Genomic DNA, 22,209 nt, shown 5'->3' with positions numbered 1-22,209 from the left:
ACAGGCAAATTGGCGGTTTGGTGCTCCGTATAAAACAGCTACTGACATGTTGGCAAGGGGTGGGGGGCGAAGACCCATCTACCAACAAGTAATTAATTGGGTTATGTAAAAATGGCAACAACAAAAAAAAGTCCAAGCAGTCATTTACGGGACTCATGTGACTCCGGTTGATTGACGGGTGAAAAAGTGAAGCTTATTAAAACGTACTTGACATCCTCGATGTCACAGGAGTGTCTCTCTGGACTTGCCATAATGAGCATTAATCATACAGGTGCACAACAGATTTCGTAAGATGATGTAGTTAATAATTTAGCATCAAAAAAGGCTAGAAAAGTCAAGTTTTAGATTACACTTCCCACCTGTTGTTCATGTTAATGCCAGTCGTAAACAGGGTGAAAAATCTGCTACAGTTTGAGCGACCATGAGAGGGACAAACGGTAGAAAATGGATGGAATGTATATTCATATGCTATTGAAGATCAGAAATATAAATAAACAAATCAGCAACTTGGATTTTTTTCCAAAATAAGACTTGTAATATATTCAGCTAGACATCATCTATGTGTTTGTTTTAGGACAATATTATGTATATTCATAAAGCTATTGAAAATTAAAAACTAGAAATAATTCCAAAAAATCAGCTACATTTTTTTTTTTACAAAATAAAAATTGTAGTAGAACCAACTAGACACTTGTTTTATGTGTTTTTGAGACTATATTTTGTATAATCATTAAGTTATTGAATATCATTATTATTTATCATTATTTATATGTTCAAAAGATATACAAAACATGATCCGTCCAAAATGATAAATGTGGTATTATTAATATGAGACCATATATGTGATTTATTTTTGGGACTGCGAAGTTATGATTTATTTAACATTTATGGGGTCGGTAGTTGCACACACGCACACACACACACGCGCACGCGTATATTTCAGCGACAAATCAGCTGGTAGCTCATTATCTACCTCTACAGTGGTTAGAAAGAGGCATTGTTTGTGTTTTAAAGATTTTTTGCTACTGAGTTATTGATCCAATAACTTTGAATGTGCCAAGATCTTTCTAACTTTAATGGCAACAAGGTGAATTTGTTTTCATTAAAGTGCACATAAATCATGTACATACTCTGTAGTTATTTGTTTTACTGAAGCTTGAGATAGTAAGGCAACAAATGCACCATGAAAAAGTTATGAAAATAAAAAAATTGACAGAGTAAAAAAAGAATAGCCACAATAAAGCTGTTAAAGAAAACTAACAAACCAGCTTGAGATGATTAAGAACATTCGACACAAAACTGACAAAGATTCTCCTCCAGCTCCAACAAACTGTCGGTTTTGAAAGATATTATAAGAGCAAAGCAGAATGGAAACTCCTTCCTGTCATTGACGTCTCAGCAGTTTGGAAAAGAAACCAGAACCTTTGTGGGTCTTGTCCTGATCTTCTCTGTCGGTCGCTAAACCCAGCTCCCCCTCCAATTGTTCCAGCTCGGCCTGGTCCAGCAGCTCAAAGTCCTCCACTTCGCTGTCAGACTCCTCGGCCAGTTCCAGTGCCCTGGTGGATTCTGGTAGTCTGGACTGCTGTGGACAGTTCTGGTCTGAGCTCCCCGGGAAGCAAACCGCCTCTATTCTTTCCTGGATGGCGGCCGTGATGGCGGTGGCAATGACATCGCCCGCCATATGATGGACCAGGTCCAGAGCTGTATGGGTGGGCGTGTCCTCCGCAGGGCAAGCTCTATGCTTGGTTCTGATTGGCTGAGGAAGGCTGAAGTCGTCATCTTCGTCGCCATTGGTCGTCGCCCCGTTGTCAAGAGAGGGAAAGTCTGGGAGACCGCCAGTGAACACGTCTTCTCGGTTGAGGTCTGTGTGGTTAGTGCATCACAACAACATCATGACAAATAGGCTCCTCCCACTGCTATTTGATGATCGTACCTTCAGAGTTCTCTGTCTGCGGCGTATGTTCCTCCGACAGGTTGAAGGTGCTGTTGTCCGTCCACGTCACCTCAGAAATAGACGTGTTCGACACAGACATCTCCTTACAGGCCGTAGAGTCCAACTATGGAAAGCCGTATAAAAAATAGAAACACCCGTCTATTAATAAACTTGTCTCGACATTAAAAACAAATTGTGGAAATGTTTTGAGTCTTTTCACTCCCGTCAGGAAATACTAGTCCAACAAGAGTTAAGAAGTACAATCAAACTTAACTATAGAGACAACTCAATGGAACTTATACTGACCACTCAAGGTAGACAACAAAAGTAGCCATTATACACAGTTAGGCAGCCATTTTGAACTTGCGGCCATCTTGATTTTTCAGCTGGTAAAAACATGTGTGGTTGGATAATAGGAATAGCAATGTTGTTGTGGAGAGTTAGGACTTTAAGATGTTGTTTACGTTCCCATTAAAGAGCAAAGTCAGAACACCAAAAACAAATAACTTTGTTTTATTCTCTTCTGTCAGATCTGTACATATTCCGTTTTTTGTTTTTCGCATCAGTCTGAAAGGTCGATATCTGTCTGGTATCTGAAATAATCGAAGAAGTAAGGATGTGTTGGTTAAGTTTAGCATCTACTTAAATGAGTTAGCATATCAGCTGGCACATAAGCAACGAACGATTTGCAGTCTTGTTGCTGTCATGATAGAATATACATTCAATGACAGCGATTGCAAACTATCCAGATCGCTATTATTAGCTAATGCGCGTACACGTGTTACGTACGTACGTCCAAGAAGACAGCGGGATATAACGCTTAAACCAGGGGTGTCGAACACGGTTACACTGAGGACCACATCGCAGTTATGGCAGCCCGAAGAGGGCCGCTTGTAACTGTATATAATTTATGAATATAAATGTATAAGCATTCACATCATGATATTATAAAATTAATTGCTATGCATTTGATTATTATATTTGTATCACATACACTGTAAAAAAAACAACAACAAACTGGCAGCTGAGTCGCCACAACTTCATTGTAAAATTGATGATGGTTTTTAAAGCATATTGCTGTAAATGGAAAAACGGTACTATATATTCTTTTTTTTTTACTGTAAAATCTATTGTCATTTCTACAGTGTACAATTTGATGAATAACTTGCCTTTAATATAACTCAAGCAGATATTTACTTTGTTTTAATTTGAAAAAGTTTGAAATTAATGATAGGATTATATTTGTTGAATTATTAGACAATAAAGTTTAAAATATACTCAGTAGCATGCAATACATGTATTTATGTCTGTCACAATGAAAAGATTACATTTAATAAATGATAAAATGCTTTATTGGCTCATTATTTCAGGGCTTTCAATGATGTGATGGGCCAAATCTGGCCCTCGGGCCTTGAGTTTCACACCTGTGGCTTAAACTAAGTTAGCGCCCTGTAGGCATCTGTGTAACTGTTGCAAACAGCCCCTTTAATATGTAGGGTCAAATGGTACAGGCTTAAATAAATAAATACATATTTAAATAATTAAACTCGAAGACCTCGATGAAGAACACAAACCAAGGACCCAGATTTCCCTCGCCCGGACGCGGGTCACCGGGGCCCCCCTCTGGAGCCAGGCCCGGAGGTGGGGCACGATGGCGAGCGCCTGGTGGCCGGGCCTGTCCCCATGGGGCCCGGCCGGGCACAGCCCGAAGAGGCAACGTGGGTCCCCCCTCCAATGGGCTCACCACCCATAGCAGGGGCCATAGAGGTCGGGTGCAGTGTGAGCTGGGCGGCAGCCGAGGGCAGGGCACTTGGCGGTCCGATCCTCGGCTACATAAGCTGGCTCTTGGGACGTGGAACGTCACTTCGCTGGGGGGGAAGGAGCCTGAGCTAGTGCGTGAGGTGGAGAAGTTCCGGCTAGATATAGTCGGACTCACTTCGACGCACAGCAAGGGCTCTGGAACCACTTCTCTTGAGAGGGGCTGGACTCTCTTCCACTCTGGCGTTGCCGGCAGTGAGAGGCGACGGGCTGGGGTGGCAATTCTTGTTGCCCCTCGGCTCAAAGCCTGCACGTTGGAGTTCAACCCGGTGGACGAGAGGGTAGCTTCCCTCCGCCTTCGGGTGGGGGGACGGGTCCTGACTGTTGTTTGCGTTTACGCGCCAAACAGCAGCTCAGAGTACCCACCCTTTTTGGATTCACTCGAGGGAGTACTGGAGAGTGCTCCCCCGGGTGATTCCCTCGTTCTACTGGGGGACTTCAACGCTCATGTTGGCAGCGACAGTGAAACCTGGAGAGGTGTGATTGGGAAGAATGGCCGCCCAGATCTGAACCCGAGTGGTGTTCTGTTATTGGACTTTTGTGCTCGTCACAGATTGTCGATAACAAACACCATGTTCAAACATAAGGGTGTCCATATGTGCACTTGGCACCAGGACACCCTAGGCCGCAGTTCCATGATCGACTTTGTAGTTGTGTCATCGGATTTGCGGCCTCATGTTTTGGACACTCGGGTGAAGAGAGGGGCGGAGCTTTCTACCGATCACCACCTGGTGGTGAGTTGGCTGCGATGGTGGGGGAGGATGCCGGACAGACCTGGCAGGCCCAAACGCATTGTGAGGGTTTGCTGGGAACGTAGGGCAGAGTCTCCTGTCAGAGAGAGTTTCAATTCCCACCTCCGGAAGAACTTTGAACATGTCACGAGGGAGGTGCTGGACATTGAGTCCGAGTGGACAATGTTCCGTACCTCTATTGTCGAGGCGGCCGATTGGAGCTGTGGCCGCAAGGTGGTTGGTGCCTGTCGTGGCGGTAATCCTAGAACCCGTTGGTGGACGCCGGCGGTGAGGGATGCCGTCAGGCTGAAGAAGGAGTCCTATCGGGTTCTTTTGGCTCATGGGACTCCTGAGGCAGCAGACAGGTACCGACAGGCCAAGCGGTGTGCGGCTTCAGCGGTCGCGGAGGCAAAAACTCGGACATGGGAGGAGTTCGGGGAGGCCATGGAAAAAGACTTCCGGACGGCTTCGAAGCAATTCTGGACCACCATCCGCCGCCTCAGGAAGGGGAAGCAGTGCAGTGTCAACACCGTGTATGGTGGGGTTGGTGCTCTGCTGACCTCGAATGCGGATGTTGTGGATCGGTGGAGGGAATACTTCGAAGACCTCCTCAATCCTACCAGCACGTCTTCCTATAAGGAAGCAGGGACTGGGGAATCTGTGGTGGGCTCTCCTATTTCTGGGGCTGAGGTTGCCGAGGTAGTTAAAAAGCTCCTCGGTGGCAAGGCCCCGGGGGTGGATGAGATCCGCCCGGAGTTCCTTAAGGCTCTGGATGTTGTGGGGCTGTCTTGGTTGACAAGACTCTGCAACATCGCGTGGACATCGGGGGCGGTACCTCTGGATTGGCAGACCGGGGTGGTGGTTCCTCTCTTTAAGAAGGGGAACCGGAGGGTGTGTTCCAACTATCGTGGGATCACACTCCTCAGCCTTCCCGGTAAGGTCTATTCAGGTGTACTGGAGAGGAGGCTACGCCGGATAGTCAAACCTCGGATTCAGGAGGAACAGTGTGGTTTTTGTCCTGGTCGTGGAACTGTGGACCAGCTCTATACTCTCGGCAGGGTCCTTGAGGGTGCATGGGAGTTTGCCCAACCAGTCTACATGTGCTTTGTGGACTTGGAGAAGGCATTCGACCGTGTACCCCGGGAAGTCCTGTGGGGAGTGCTCAGAGAGTATGGGGTAACGGACTGTCTTATTGTGGCAGTTCGCTCCCTGTATAATCAGTGTCAGAGCTTGGTCCGCATTGCCGGCAGTAAGTCGGACACGTTTCCAGTGAGGGTTGGACTCCGCCAAGGCTGCCCTTTGTCACCGATTCTGTTCATAACCTTTATGGACAGAATTTCTAGGCGCAGTCAGGGCGTTGAGGGGATCTGGTTTGGTGGCTGCAGGATTAGGTCACTGCTATTTGCAGATGATGTGGTCCTGATGGCTTCCTCCGGCCAAGATCTTCAGCTCTCACTGGATCGGTTCGCAGCCGAGTGTGAAGCGACTGGGATGGGAATCAGCACCTCCAAGTCCGAGTCCATGGTTCTCTCCCGGAAAAGGGTGGAGTGCCATCTCCGGGTTGGGGAGGAGATCTTGCCCCAAGTGGAGGAGTTCAAGTACCTCGGAGTGTTGTTCACGAGTGGGGGAAGAGTGGATCGTGAGATCGACAGGCGGATCGGTGCGGCGTCTTCAGTAATGCGGACGCTGTATCGATCCGTTGTGGTGAAGAAGGAGCTGAGCCGGAAGGCAAAGCTCTCGATTTACCGGTCGATCTACGTTCCCATCCTCACCTATGGTCATGAGCTTTGGGTCATGACCGAAAGGACAAGATCACGGGTACAAGCGGCCGAAATGAGTTTCCTCCGCCGAGTGGCGGGGCTCTCCCTTAGAGATAGGGTGAGAAGCTCTGTCATTCGGGGGGAGCTCAAAGTAAAGCCGCTGCTCCTCCACATCGAGAGGAGCCAGATGAGGTGGTTCGGGCATCTGGTCAGGATGCCACCCGAACGCCTCCCTAGGAAGGTGTTTCGGGCACGTCCGACCGGTAGGAGACCACGGGGAAGACCCAGGACACGCTGGGAAGACTATGTCTCCCGGCTGGCCTGGGAACGCCTCGGGATCCCCCGGGAGGAGCTGGACGAAGTGGCTGGGGAGAGGGAAGTCTGGGCTTCCCTGCTTAAGCTGCTGCCCCAGCGACCCGACCTCGGATAAGCGGAAGAAGATGGATGGATAATTAAACATACATTACATTTTTTAATCATGTAATTAATTGTAATACTTAAATAATTATTTAATCATTTATTTATTGATTGCACTGTCTCCTTATTTAATTATTTCCTTATTTATTTAATATAATCTATTAAATCAATTCATGATCTATTTTATAATTTCATGTAATATAGAGATGACAAGCGGTAGAAAATGGATGGATGGGTGGATAGATGTGAATAGGAACAATTCCTAATGTACACCAATATTACTTGTTGGTGGGGATAAATGTGAAATATTAACTATAATTAGATTTTTGAATTTTTAATTTTCCCTCACTTCTGTGGAGCACCAATAAAATACACAAATAATAAATAAGAACAGAATGTACCGGTATACAAAAAGTATAAATGAATTAAAACTAGAAGAAACACTAACACGTGGTAAAAATGTGCATACAAAATTAAACTACTCAACCTGGTGTCATATATTTCAAGTACTTTACAAACAAGGGAATCCAAATGCTGTAAGGTTTCTTTTGACCCGTTTTTGAATGAGTTCTCATCATTCACTTTAAAGAGCCATTCGAAATATTTGATTTGTTCGCAAACGTCACATCTCTAGAGTCTGGCTGTGAGTTGTGGCCAACAGCAGCTCTCGTGTTTTAAGGGCTGTGTAACAATTAAAAATATGTAATAATGATTAATCGCAGTTTGTTTATAGTTAACTCAAAATTAATCCCAATTAATTGCAGATAAATATAATGTTTTGTCTTTAGCAAGTGTACCCTAGACCAGTGGTCCTTAACCTGGGTTCGATCAAACCATAGGGGTTCGGTGAGTCGGCCTCAGGGGTTCGGCGGAGTCTCCGCCGCGGAGGTCAAGACACACCTGACTCATCGTGTAAATAAAAACTTCTCCCTATCGGCGTACTATGGATACCCCCAAACAATGTTCCCTCTAATTTTCCATAAGCGTGAGCAAACATAAAAACTCCTTGAGCATTCAGTGGAGCACATGTGAGCGACGCCAGACGTGCACATGCACTGTGGCCACACAAGCAGCACACCTGTCCCAAACCTGACTAAATAACAAGTTAAATGTTTTATTATTATAATCAAATGACAGCAGTCATTTCCATGAGATTATTTTCTAATATAAGTGTTTTGGCCCACTTACAATGACAATAACAAAAAATATTGTTTTTCATGAGCTGTGTACTAGTATTGTATGTCTGGTGGGGTTTCTGCTTTGGAAATAATTTGTACCCCTTTCAGATATCGCATTTAGTTCCCACTAAAACATTCACATGTTGCACAATGAGATGTAAACATGGCATCATGTGTACATTCCTGTAACTTTCTGTTTGTAAAATATATTTTTATTAGTATTTATTTGATATAATAACATCATTTCGTGATTAATATTTATAAATTAAGATTAAATTAAGAAAAAAACATTTTATTTTTCACTAAAGAAGGGTTTGGTGAATGCGCAGATGAAACTGGTGGGGTTCGGTACCTCCAACAAATCAAATCAAATCAAATCAACTTTATTTATAAAGCACATTTAAAATTTACCACAGGGGTAGCCAAAGTGCTGTACAATGAACAGGTTAAAAGATAAAACGAGTACCGAGCAAACACAACACAACACAAACAGAACACGATAAAAAAATAAATAATTAAAATAGAATAAATAAAAACATAAAAACAGGTTCACAGCAGGTGTATTATGGGGCGCCATTGCAGGATGGATATCACTCAGTGTTAAAAGCCATGGAATAAAAGTATGTTTTTAAGAGAGATTTAAAAACAGGAAGAGAGGAGGCTTGTCTAACACTCAGGGGTAGGTCGTTCCAGAGCTTGGGAGCAGCAACGGCGAAAGCTCTGTCACCTCTAAGCTTCAGCCTTGTGTCAGGGACCGTCAACAGCAGCTGATCGGCTGATCTTAAGGATCGGGTGGGGCAGTAAGGCTGAAGGAGGTCGGAGAGATAGGTTGGCGCGAGGTTGTTTAGACATTTAAAAACAAATAAAAGGAGTTTAAAATGTATTCGGTAACGCACAGGGAGCCAGTGAAGGGACGCTAAAATAGGTTAAGAACCACTGCCCGAGACAGATAATGTTCATGTCATTAGCACCCTTGTGTGCAGATGATCTTTTCTGCTTTAATTACGATCCAAATCCAAAATGAAAGTCAAGTTAGGACTGAAAGTGTTTTTTTTTCAATTGAGATGACAAGCCCACCTTGGGAAACATGGTCGAAAGGTCCGCTTCGATGGATTCTCTCTCGGCGATAGCCTGCATCAGTTTTCTCTCTGACCACAACAGAAGCGCATGAGTCTACAGCCCAGATGATGCAAAGTACATTATTTGAATGTTTTAATGCTGAATCAGCACCGTGATTTTCTTTGATTTTCCACAGGTAGGCCCCAATGCCAAAGTCCAGTTTCTGCAGAACCGGCTTCAGCCACAAGGAAGCCTCATGAGATGAGAGCAGAGGCCACAGGAAGACTGACAGCACTACGGCGGACAGGACAGACACGTCTTTAAAAAAGTGACAACGTGATTATGAGGAGTTTTGACGAGACAAACGCTCACCAAGAAGATAGGAGACCACCATCCCAGGAATGTAGCGTCCTACGACAGCAAAGAAGGTGCAAAAGCTGCAAACCAGCAAACAGAACTGCAGGACAAAGAAGGCGTGTGCTTAAAAGAACCAAAATCTACCAACACGGTCCTGACTGGGACCGCTTCTGCCTCACCTTGCCAGGGTTCTGCTGCTTGAACGCTGACATCTCCTGCAGGAAGAGGCGGAGGGAGCTGCCCGGGTGAAGTTTAGGGCTGTAGCCGCTGTCCTGACCCGTGTCCATCATCTCCCAGCTGCGGGAGGGAAGTCAAAAGTTACCGTCCGCCATCTTAGAAATGACACATTGACGTGTTTGTGTTCCGTGGAATTGAATAGTCAAAACAGACGAGACAGTGTTGATGAGGCAGTGCTGGCGTGCCAGACCCCCCCCTTCCCCCGTTTGACCATTAATAACCCCCACATTTTTGCACATGTGCATCTTCACCCCCTCCCTTTCCAAAGGAGGCTGTTTCCTGGGAAACGTGAGAGCGACCCCGCCTAGTTCCATGAACGACTACCAAAAGAACTTTCTGAGTCACCTGTTGACATTGGACATGGCTCACGAGTCAGCAAGATTCTCGGTACACCATCCATCCATCCATCCATCCATTTACTACCGCTTGTCCCTTTTGGGATCGTGGGGGGTGCGGCAGCCTATTCTAGGTACAGTAGTACACTATATTAAATATACAGACGACATAGGTAAGTTGGTTAAAACTATGTTACGGGTTTGGTGCAAATCTGGATAAAGGTGCAAACGGGACTTTTAATCTTTCATGAAGTAGCCCCAAAATGAACGTTACAGACAACTTCTTTTAGCGCAACAAGCTAGCATAGCATACCCATGCCCACAAATCGTGTTTGTTTACCTAGTATTCCTTCAATACAACAGTAAGATGTCATCGTTCTAAAAATAGACAATGTGAGCAATGGAAAGGGGGAATGTTTAAGATAAGTCAGGATAACAAGTCTGGTGGTCTGAACCAGGAGGACACAGCAAAGCTCCAATGTTGGACTTTGACGACCAAGTGAAAGACCCCAGAGCTCACAAACAAATAATTTTCACCTGTACAGGAAGCACAAAGATTAGCTAACAAATCCTCCCAGACCCGATGAGGGTTTTGAACGCCATCAAGTACCTGAGTCCACGTTCCTCGGGAGACATGTCCGCAGCTTCGGCAGCCAAAGAACGAACCAGTAAAGCAAAAGAAGTGTCGGTCTGAGAGTGACAATGCGCAGGTTCGAGCCCAGCTAGTGTTGAAGTGAAGGCGACTTGTGTTTATGCTCAGTGAAGCCCGGCCCGCTTATTTCAAGCCCCCGGCGCTAAAAATAACACGGTCACACTACTTTGTGACAGGCAGCCGCCAGCAGGACAGTGTCATGACGTGGTAAAAGAGGTAGGGGTGGGGGGCAAAGTAGAACCCCCCCCCCCCCCCCCCCCCCCCCGCCCCCCCACCCGCCGAGCCCCTTCAGACTAACATGTGGTTCTTTATCACCGCAAATAGGAAACAACTTCAATATTCATAACGCTTCAGTCACGCCCACACTGTTGATTGACAGCTCTGACTCATCTGTTGAGATGGTAAATAACTGACATGTGACGTGTGTTTGATTTCTATCAGCTGACCTGCGTCCAATCAGAGGGCTCGCGACGGAGCACACCCCCTCCCAGGCCTGCCACCGATTGGTTCAACTGTCGCTGGTTGATGCTGCATGTTCAGGAAACAGCTGAGTCTCACACGCACACACACACACGCACACACGCACACACACACACACACACGCACACACGCACGCACGCACGCACGCAAGCACGCAAGCTGACCGTTCAGATTTCACAACTGTTGAGACACTTGAAGTTTGTTGTGGGAACACGTCGTCGTCTTTGCGCCAACACCCACATGATGTTTATACACTTGTACTACACGCACACACACACATTGGCAGGCTTTGATTGACAGCTTTGTCTCCCCACTGCATGTAACGCAGGTTCATAAACACAAGGTGACGATGACAGCAATAAAGAGCAGAATTACGAAAGTAGAGATATAAAGCACGTGGAATGATGTAGTGCAGTAGGACAATGACACAAATAACATTTGAGTCTTTGTCCCACAATCCTTTGCCTGAGCGGCAGCAACAGGTGATAATAATAGCAACACAACAGCAGACAAATGTCGCATACACCAGGGGTGATAAACTCAATCGCAGAGGGGGCAAAAAATTCCGACCTCGGGCCGAACAAGATTAATTGACACTGTCCACCCCACCCTCCCCACCCAATCACGCGATTAAAAAAAACATTCATGTGTGCTGGATTTAAATATACACGTGTCATGTGTCAGTCATCATGTAGTTGCTTTTTCTGGCTTGGAAAAAATGTGCATGATTGCCGGTGAATGTGTTTTCATTTGGACAGACCTTTCTTTTTTTTAATTCCACTTGTGTCGATTGACTTTTTTTTTTTTCAAACACTGCTGTGGAGGAATTGTGCATTTCTGATAATAACCACATTTGTTCGTTCTTTCTTGAAGAGTTCTATTTTCTGACAGTCTAAGAGTCCCTAAAGGCATCATGATTGGTGAACGCGGGGGAAATGTGGATGTTGTTTTGGCTCGATTTAATCAAATTATTGTTGATCGACCATCATCCTTTTTACAATATTATATCCGCACACAAAGACAGCAGAGTTTTGTAACCTAGGTCGAGATGTCGGTAGACAAGGCCAATTTCTGTGAATTTAGAACCAGTACACCATACAACCCTAATATAGACAGCTGTGTGCCTTTCCAAATCTTGTCCAATCAACTGAATTTACTACGCGTGGACTCCAATTCAGCTGTAGGAACATATCAAGGATGATCATTTGAAACAAGATGAAGTGAAGTGAAGTGAATTATATTTATATAGTGCTTTTCTCTAGTGACTCAAAGCGCTTTACATAGTGAAAGATGAAAGATGCCCCTGAACTCACTTTTGAGCTTCATGGCAAAGTCTGTGAATACTTATGTACATGTGGTTTCTTAGTTTTTTATAAATTTGCAAATCATTAAAAACATTTTCACATTGTCATTATGGGGTATTGTGTGTAGAATTTTGAGGACCAAAATGAATATATTAAATGTTTGAATAGGGCTGTAACATAACAAAATGTGGGAAAAGTAAAACACTGTGAATACTTTCCAGATGCACTGTATTTATAAAACAATCGTGCCTTCTTCCAAACTTGTTCCAAATGAGCCGTTTGGAATCTGAGACTTTAGTGACATATTTTGCCTTAGTTACATCAGCAGATATCTCCATATATGGTAGAGATTTACCTGAAGAGCTTTGCGTGAGTCCGCTATTTTTATTCAGTTGTAGTCAAAAAGTTGTAATCACTAAGTTCCTTATTTCTCTCTATCCTCTTGTTGTGGGTCAGACTGGCTCATACATACACATGCATGCTAAAATCCACTGTTGCCATTTCTCATAAAAAAGTAGCATATACTGTAGTTCTGACTAGGGTTTTACGGTATACCAGTATTAGTATAGTACCGCAATACTAAAGAATCATATTCGGTACTATACCTCCTCTAAAAAGTACCGGCCCCCCGCCCCCTTGTCGTCATCACGTCGTGACATTGCTGGTTTACGAGCAGAGGAGCATGTTCGACAATGTGTGTAGACAGAAAAGGGAGAACAGACGCATTTTGGCTTAAAAACTAACGATAAAGGTGAAGTTATAACACTGAAACGCTCTCAGGAAGAGGTGCTTTAAGACAACGCTAGCTAGCTAGCAGCTAAAGTCCATCCAAAGTCTGCAGTGTTGTAACTACTTCTAAATCACTAATCCTTGTCTCCATGGCGACAAATAAAGTACGTTTCTTACAAGTATCATCCCTGCAGGACGAGGAATAGCTAAACATGCTTCACTACACACCGTAGTTTACCGGCGTTCCTGAATGTAAACAAATGCCATGGGTGGATCTACACCTGACATCCACTGTAATGATATCAAATACAAGAGTGTATCTAGTCGATACTACTATGATTACATTGATATTATTTAGCATCACAAAATCTTCTTTAGTTTTTTAAAATGTATATTATGTTTATAAACTCAGGAAATACGTCCCTGGACACATGAGGACTTTGAATATGACCAGTGTATGATCCTGTAATGACTTGGTATCGGATTGATACCCAAATTTGTGGTATCATCCAAAACTAATGTAAAGCATCCAAACAACAGAAGAATAAGTGATTATAACATTTTAACAGAAGTCTACATAGAACATGTTATAAGAGAAAGTAAGCAGATATCAACAGTAAATGAACAAGTAGATTAATCATTCATTTTCTACCACTTATCCTTAAAAATGTTGACAAAATAATAGAATGGAAAATGACACAATATGTTACTCCATATGTCAGCAGTTAAATTAGGAGCCTTTGTTTACTTACTTACTACTAGAAGACAAGTTGTCTAGTATGTTCACTATTTTATTTAAGGACAAACTTGCAATAAGAAACGTATGTTTAATGTACCGTAAGATTTATTGTTAAAATAAAGCCAATAATGCAATTTTTTGTGTTCCCCTTTATTTAGAAAAGTACCAAAATATTGGTATCGGGACAACACTAGTTCTGACTTATATCGGTCAGTAGACTCGATACAGAAGCGCTAAAAACTACAACATGGCTGACCATGAGGATATCCAGTCGCAGAGGGCTTAGCCTGGAGGAGATCTTTGACAGGTAAATAAGACCACCCACAAAACGGCGCATTCTGAAGAGACTGTCAGAATGGACTTTAAAACAAAATGTATGCAAAAATTGGACCAAAGCACCACCATTACATGTTTTGTAGACCACAAGGAAGTGGTTAAAATGTAGAAAAAATCCTAATCTGACACCCTTAGCATTAATGGCTCTTGCAATGCATCATATCAATATAACACAACATGTGTCTATGTGGGATTAAAGAGGTAGAGATGCTAATGTTAGAGTTCTTAGTTGCTGAAATTTGCCATGCGGGCCAGGTGCATCTTGATTTTCAAATGGTCTCGCAGGCCAGATGAAATACCTCGCTGGGCTGGATCTGGCCTGTGGGCAAGCATTTGTTGATCATGTGACTGCGCAATATGAACAAACTCTCACCTTTAGTGCCAAACTACATCCCATAATGGGGATGTAACAGTATTGTAGATAACGCAGTAATACGGTTTCAAAGTCTTCACAATAATACAGTGACATGTGATGGTATCAAACAAAAACTTGGTGAGTGTAGTTTTTCTTTTGGCGCTGAAAAAAGCTACATCTCCCAGAATCCTCTGTGCAGCGCGGGACCGCCGTAAGCAAGAAGTGAAGTGTCGTAGTCGATTGTTTTTTTTGTGGACATTTCCTGAAAATGTCATCAAAATCCGCACATAACTGTTTGAGTTATGATGCGAACAAACACACAAACAAACCCTGGCGAAAACATAACATATTTGGTGGAGGTAAGACAGTCTGCGTTCTGCAAGGCGCGCCACTTTCGTCTCGGGCGTTTCAAAGGCGACACAGAAGCGCACAGAGGGATATCACCAAAAAAAACTGTACACTGCGGGAAATACAAGTAAAATAAAAAGCTACTTGATACATCCTCCATCCATACATCCATTTTGTACTGCCTGTCTCTCTCTATGTTGCGGGGAAGTTGTGTGTGTGTGTGGGGGGGGGGGGGTAGCGTATATGTCCACACTGTGGAGGACACTGCTTCTCATAAAGTAAAATTTGAAAGACACTAAACTGAACATTATTGTTTTATATTTGTTACAATAGGTGTTTCCATTGTTACTTTAAATACATTAACTATAAGGTATTTTTTTAAATTTTTTGCTTAAACAGTAGGTGTTCCTGCACAATTAGTGGGGCTGTACAGCGGTACCAATGAATTGTAAACGGCACTATACTGCCTTTGAAAAATGCTGCGCTGCAGTGACGTTGCTGAGCCGAGGAGCATGTTGAGTGTGTCAGCGCGCACACACACTCACAGAGCGCACAAGCAGAAAAAGTGAGCAGAGGAAGACTGGCAAATAAAGGCAATTCTACTAGTTAATAAAGAGGGTGTGTGAAGCGCAATATAGAGGTATTTTGGCTTCAAAAATATCGATCAAGGTTTGAACACGGAACCACCACGCTGCAAGTAGTGCAGTAAAACATGCCTCGACAAAAGTGGTAAGACCACCTGCGTTTCAAACTTAGGTAAACATTTAAAAAACAATCATCTAGACCTGCACAATAGGTTTAAAGGTAATGTAGTTAATTAGCTCCCCTGCTGTGCACATATAGATACGTAGACGCTCAAACAGTTGTTTGGCTTGATGACAAATATTAGCGCAGTGCAAACCGCCCACGTACTGCAAATTAATGCAAGTGAAATGACTGAACTTTGTAACAAATTGCTACAATTTGTATTTCATATTTGACAATGTGTGTTTTACCTGCCACATGTTCTATCTGTGGAAATATACCACAATATTAGCGTATCGTTGCCTTAATACCGTTATATTATCGTACCGTGAGATTTTACTGTTACATCCATATTTAATAATAATTATACCATGCCAATACCAAGTTTTTTTTAAAAAACACTACTAATTGATTGTTAATGCTAAATTTATTCTGACACTTGGGTGTAGTATACATGTATAAATTGAACAAAGAACATTATCAGCAGAATTATATTTATTTATTGTTCAATTAGCATTTTTGCTATTGTGGCAAAAAAGTCACGTCAGACTAAAAGCCAGGTAGCGTTATTTTTCTAGCTTGTTTTCTATGAATTCATTGAAAATATATCATACACAACCAACATTTTGTAAGATTCTGTTTTCAACAGAAGTTTTCGCCAAAATGTTGCTGCGGTTTTCATACACAATCTCGGTTAATGTGCAGCTAAACATTGCACATAACAAATGAGTCAGTTTGCCCACGTCTTATTCTGTGTAATGGAGTGTCTTAAAATTTGTTGGTTACTCAGTCTCTGTACTTTTTTATTGAGTGTGACTGCAATGTAATCTACCATAAGGCCAAAGAAAGTTGCGAGTACCAGCACTTTGATAAAGAAAACGAGAAACACAGTCAAATTCACGGAAGAACATCTGCTTGTTTCTCCTCTTCCCGCTACATCCATCACCATCTTTGCCAACAAAAGTCTTTAATATGATGTTAAATGTTAATTAATGTGTATTTCACATTGTTTTCTGCATGTAAAACTACAATGATTCTCTATAGAATGTGTTTTCTGTTCATATATTTGAATGTCTAGAACAGGGGTGTCAAACTCATTTTAGCTCAGAGGCCGCATGGAGGAAAATCTATTCCCATGCGGGCCGGACGGGTAAAATCACGGCATAATAACTTAAAAATAAAGACAACTTCAAAATTGTTTTCTTTGTCTTACTTTGGCCAAAAATAGAAAAAGTGCATTATGAAAATGTACATCCATCCATCCATCCATTTTCTACCGCTTATTCCCTTTTGGGGTCGCGGGGGGCGCTGGAGCCTATCTCAGCTACAATCGGGCGGAAGGCGGGATACACCCTGGACAAGTCGCCACCTCATCGCAGTGAAAATGTACATATTACAAATAATCCTCTTGGCAAAACACTTCAAGTTAGTTGAAAATTCGGAGGAATGAAATGGTGCAGTTTCAAAAATACCATGAAGAGCACAATGAGCTTAGACTTTGTCTCAGTGTTTTTACAAAGCCATTAAACTTTAAGCACTTCCTGTTTAGCATTTTCATGCTGGTAGTTATTTAAAGATGTGTTTGAAAAAAGCTATTGAGTGTGTCCTCAAACAAATGCCACAACACATTAATTTGTCATCATTCAAATACAGTGGCGGGCCGTGCGTTTCCCACCTAGGCCTTCAGTGATGTCCGACTTCAATGATTACCTCTCAAAATACCATCTTTTATGTCCACACATGACCATTGCTGGAGAAATACTCTTCAGAAACACATTTACGCACTACTGGGCATTGAATCACCACCAACAGTGTACATAACAGGTTTTTTTCTGGCGCATTTAAAAATCAATAAACCCACACCAGCAATTAAAACATATCTTATGTGGTACTGTCAAAATTAAAATTGCAAAAAACATTTTAAACGTGAAAAAAATTAAAAAATAAAATACCCGAACTCACATTTCATCGACAGCTGAGCTAGCTTCTGGGGTTGGCTGACATGGTCTCACAAGATGTAGTTTCTCTTTAAATATCCTTCTTGAAAATGGCCTTGCAAATACATGTGTTGTCTTGTCTAATCATAAAAGATGCAGACGAGGCGTATTGCCTGAGTTCTTAAAGTTTACTCCACAGCGTGCTCATCCAAAACTTCCCGTTGCCGGCATGTCTACATTCAACAACCTAAACGGGGCTACTACGCATGCTCTACACTACTGTGGCATGCTGGATAATGGAGTTCTTATGTTACCAAGCTTATAACATCACAATATATATCTGCCTTAGGCCAGCTAGAAGGCCTTACTGACAACAACTCGTGATCTGATTAGCTATCGCAACTGTCTATCAACTGTATGTGCACGTTCACTTACAGTGAACGAACGCCAGTATTGCTGAATCTGAAGGCGTCTGGCAGATTTGGTACAGCATGGCAACATAAGCTAGCTGAATTCTGATTAGATAAAAACTCTATAAACTAAAAACAACATTGCTGGAAGGAGCATAATATGACAAGAAGAGAATATGAATACTTTTAGATATTTAGGGAAAGTAAATTAAAAATTACTTTGATCTTTAATTATGATCATGATTTCTGGTTATGTTAGGCCAGCAGAGAAGGCCTTGCTGGCCCTGACGGCACACCACTGTTCAAATATAGAATAAACAAAACAATTATCAAAATGACACCATAGCCGAAATCAAGGTAACCTAACTACAAACTTAACCTATGTAAACATGGTAGATTTAAGCATTAAATAAAATAGAACACACAACAAATGTAGAAACACACATTTTTACAATGGAGTTCAAGGTGCGCATCGCATTGTCAACCAATTGCGAGCGCTGCACAGAACTCTACCTACAAAGATGATGGTCATGTTGACTTAAGTCTTTGCATCGTACCTTTTCGTTATTTCATGAGTTGAGTGGATAAGATTGCATCAGTCTGTCGCCATCTGCTGCCAGCCACAACTGGAGCAGCTGATTGCTTGCACCTGCGCTGATTAGAGTAGCGGCAGACAATCCAGATGGCGCTTAAAGTCAGCAGACATGTTATCCTTGAACAGTATCATGTGTGGTTTACACTTGAATTGCTATTGCGACATCGAGTGGATGTTTATTTCAATAAAAAATTGCTGCTCATTTTTATACTTAGCAAACTAATCTTGAACTAAACCTCTTTGTTGGCCTGATACGGCCCATGGGCCGTACGTTTGACACCAGTGGTCTAGAATGTAATAATTGGATCTAAAAAATTCTTATAGGAAAATTGGCTTTGGTTTTTCTTCAATTTGGTTTATGGCTGACATTTTGGAACAGATTACTAACATAAACCGAGGTACCATTATTGATGAGTTTAAGACAACACGACGTCAGCTACTTTACATCCACTGTGAGAAACATTCTGATCAATACGTATCAATCAGTATGAACCGAGAACAACACAACAAAGGACCGTCCTGTCACACAACAGTTCAGCATCAACATGCTAGTGACATTCTACCGGACTTATCCCATCACCAGCTCATAAATACACAACCAGACTGGCGCCCCCAAAATCTCCATGAACTGTACTGGATCCCAACAAGCTTACACATACACATGTTTTCCATCCGCTCATGAAGGTTCTGGTCCACTAATGAACTAACAGTCTCAGCATGACTGGCGTGATACGTGATGTTGATGGATCACAGGGTTCATTCAGAGGATAGAGATGTTGCACTCAGACAGATCAGAAAATTTTCCTCACGACTTGAACGGTTGTATTTACACAAATGGGCTTGTCTTTTCCTTTTATTTGCTTGGGCCCCAAGAAGACAACACCTTCATATAAGCTCCGCCTCCCTCAGGTAGGTGGGGTATGTAGTGAGAGTTGAGCATCTCTTACCTGGCTGACATGCTGCTCCACAGGTGAGCTGCCGTGAAGAAGGTTAGAATAAGTGGACTAGCTAAAGCACTAATAATTAATGACTTAGATTTGTGATTCTCAAACTGTGGTACGCGTACCACTACTCCAAAGAAGTCTGTAGATATGTACTGTATATGGAGTATCATTGTTGATAACTTGAGTGCAGTGTGTGTATTGTTATATAAAACCTCTGCCTTGTTTTTAATGAATACTTAGGCTTACTATGATACTGTATATTAATGTTGGTAATTATGGTGGCACTTAGAGAGCAAAGTGTTTTCTGAGGTGGTACTAGGTGAAAAAAGTTTGAGAACCACTGAGATCGAACAATTTTGGACTTTTGGCAAGTGCAGCCGTTTACCTTTGCATGTGTGGCGGACAACAACATCCGTGACGGTCGCCATGGCGACCGCCAGAGCCAGAAGGAGAGCGACAAGGGCGTAGGCACGCAACGAGCTGCAGGCCACCGACCTAAAAGTTTTCATAACGTCATCTAACAGTACTGTACTGCAGCATCATCAAGCAAAAAACTATACACATATAACAAACCATGTGTATTGCAGCAGCATCACACAACTAAAAACTCTAAACATATAAAAAATTATGTGTACTGCAGCATCATCACACGACTGAATCGTCTAAAAATATAATAAAAATAATGTATCAGGCATGATGGAGGTGGGCGGTGCCGTCAATGTATCAAAAAGTATAGCAACGCCCCTGATGTTAATTATAAAACAATGATAAATACTATAAATGACACATATTTCTACAGATGAACAAACATGTCACAGAAAGTGAACGCATAATATAATACCGTAGATGAAAAAGTATTATTATTATTATAGAGTTGAAATAGAGGATTCGTTGTTAAGGCTGCGTCATTACTGACCACAATGCTGTGATGGCTGCAGCAAACAAGGTAGAAGTCCTGCATGGTCTCTGCCTCCAGTCCACCAGGCCGCACAGGAGAACCCCCGGCCGGCGTGGACGCACCTCTTCCCCACAGGGGGTCCGGCTCGGAGCCCCGCCGGCAGAGTTTCCTGCTTCCTTGTTTCCCAGCATCACAAGCCCACTTCTAGTCTAGTTGAGTCTCTGCTGGGCAGCGCCGCTCCTGCCCTGCTGCTCGTGATGGTCGTTCGTCAACGATCCTGCTCTTATGATTCAATTCTTTGAAGCGGTTAAGCTATTGGAAGCAGTGAACCGACCACGTCCCCCTCTCCCCGTATTTCAATCTGTTAAAGCCGTACGTGATTGGCTAAAATGTGTCTACTCATTGGAGATTGGATTTGTAGCTCTTTGAAAATCTTACCCGAGAGCCGAATCTTGAGGAACTGTTCATCTCGCAGAGTCGTTCCAAACACGACAGTGACTTTGTGTCAGCTTCCCCTTTAGGTTAGTATTCTAAATCCGGTATGGGCTTTCAAAATAAACCTAACTTCCTGAAGTTGAATGCTTACAGTCTTGTAAAACATTCTCAATGCTCCACAGTCCACACATTTCTTGTCGTTTATATTTTGACTTGAAACAAAAGTTAAAGGGGCTGTTTTCAACCATTACACGGATACCTAAAGTGTGCTTACTTTCCTAAGTTTTACAAGCATTATAGCCAGCCTGTACAGCTTTTAGCACACAATTACATAAATATATATATATATTTCAACTTATATTCAATTGAATACACTGCAAAGACAATATAATTAATGTTCAAACTGAGAAACTTACTTTTTTTTTTTTGCAAATAATCATTAACTTAGAACATTGCAAAAAAGTTGGCAGAGGGGCATTTTTACCACTGTGTTACATGGCTTTTCCTTTGAACAACACTCAGTAAACGTTTGGGAACTGAGGAGACCAATTTTTGAAATTGGAATTGAAATTTGGAATTATTTCCCATTCTTGGTCTCTGTTGTTGTATTTTAGGCTTCATAATGCGCCACACATTTTCAATGGGAGACAGGTCTGGACTACAGGCAGGCCAGTCGAGTACCCGCACTCTTTTACAATGAAGCCATGCTGTTGTAACATGTGGCTTGGCATTGTCTTGCTGAAATAAGCAGGGGCGTCCATGATAACGTTGCTTGGATGGCAACATATGCTGCTCCAAAACCTGTATGTACCTTTCAGCATTAATGGTGCCTTCACAGATGTGTAAGTTACCCATGCCTTGGGCACTAATACACCCCCATACCATCACAGATGCTGGCTTTTGAACTTTGCGCCTCTAACAATCCGGGTGGTTCTTTTCCTCTTTGGTCCGGAGGACACAACGTCCACAGTTTCCAAAAACAATTTGAAATGAGGACTCGTCAGACCACAGAACACTTTTCCACTTTGCATCAGTCAATCTTAGATGAGCTTGGGCCCAGCGAAGCCGGCTGCGTTTCTGGGTGTTGTTGATGAATGGCTTTCCCTTTGCACAATAGAGTTTTAACTTGCACTTACAGATGTAGCGACAAACTGTAGTTACTGACAGTGGTTTTCTGAAGTGTTCCTGAGCCCATGATATCCTTTACACACTGATGTCGCTTTTTGATGCAGTAGGGATCCAAGGTCACGGGTATTCAATGTTGCGTTCAGTAATTCCTCCAGATTCTCTGAAATTGTTGATGATATTACAGACCTTAGATGGTGAAGTCCCTAAATTCCTTGCAACAGCTCATTGAGAAATGTTATTCTTAAACTGTTCGAAAATTTGCTCACGCATTTGTTCACAAAGTGGTGACCCTCGCCCTATCCTTGTTTGTGAATGACTGAGCATTACATGGAAGCTGCTTTTATACCCAA

The 22,209-nt window shown here is 42.7% G+C and overlaps 1 protein-coding gene across 3 annotated transcripts; it reads right to left on the bottom strand.

Annotated features, from left to right (window-relative positions):
• Positions 1-979: 979 nt before the first annotated feature.
• retreg1 (reticulophagy regulator 1) lies at positions 980-20,724 on the bottom strand. 3 transcript variants are annotated; one of them, XM_061979116.2, is made up of 9 exons: positions 20,315-20,724; positions 19,784-19,893; positions 19,402-19,429; positions 9,433-9,550; positions 9,269-9,353; positions 9,068-9,190; positions 8,915-8,985; positions 1,934-2,057; positions 980-1,863 (listed from the first exon to the last, which is right to left on the bottom strand). In XM_061979116.2, the coding sequence occupies exons 1-9, from the start codon at positions 20,485-20,487 to the stop codon at positions 1,385-1,387; spliced, it is 1,311 nt and encodes a 436-aa protein (XP_061835100.1). In that variant the 5' UTR covers positions 20,488-20,724; the 3' UTR covers positions 980-1,384. The 3 variants fall into 3 exon arrangements, with proteins under 3 accessions (XP_061835100.1, XP_061835102.1, XP_072771319.1); XM_072915218.1 differs by lacking the exon at positions 19,402-19,429 and having other exon boundaries at positions 982-1,863; XM_061979118.2 differs by lacking the exons at positions 19,402-19,429; positions 19,784-19,893 and having other exon boundaries at positions 981-1,863.
• Positions 20,725-22,209: the final 1,485 nt, after the last annotated feature.

The sequence above is a fragment of the Nerophis lumbriciformis genome, linkage group LG19, assembly GCF_033978685.3.
Source record: "Nerophis lumbriciformis linkage group LG19, RoL_Nlum_v2.1, whole genome shotgun sequence".
Lineage (NCBI taxonomy): Eukaryota > Metazoa > Chordata > Actinopteri > Syngnathiformes > Syngnathidae > Nerophis > Nerophis lumbriciformis.
Note: the sequence above shows the minus strand (reverse complement) of the source record. Positions and strands in the feature narration are given on the sequence as shown.

Bases quoted from the DNA above. Each gene is read 5' to 3' on its own strand.
- retreg1 (XM_061979116.2), bottom strand. From the start codon at position 20,487: ATGCTGGGAAACAAGGAAGCAGGAAACTCTGCCGGCGGGGCTCCGAGC. The intron at 19,894-20,314 runs GTCAGTAATGAC...GAAAACTTTTAG, and splicing joins GCAGCCATCACAGCATTGTG to GTCGGTGGCCTGCAGCTCGT. The intron at 9,354-9,432 runs GTGAGGCAGAAG...TTTGTCCTGCAG, and splicing joins AGCAGCAGAACCCTGGCAAG to TTCTGTTTGCTGGTTTGCAG.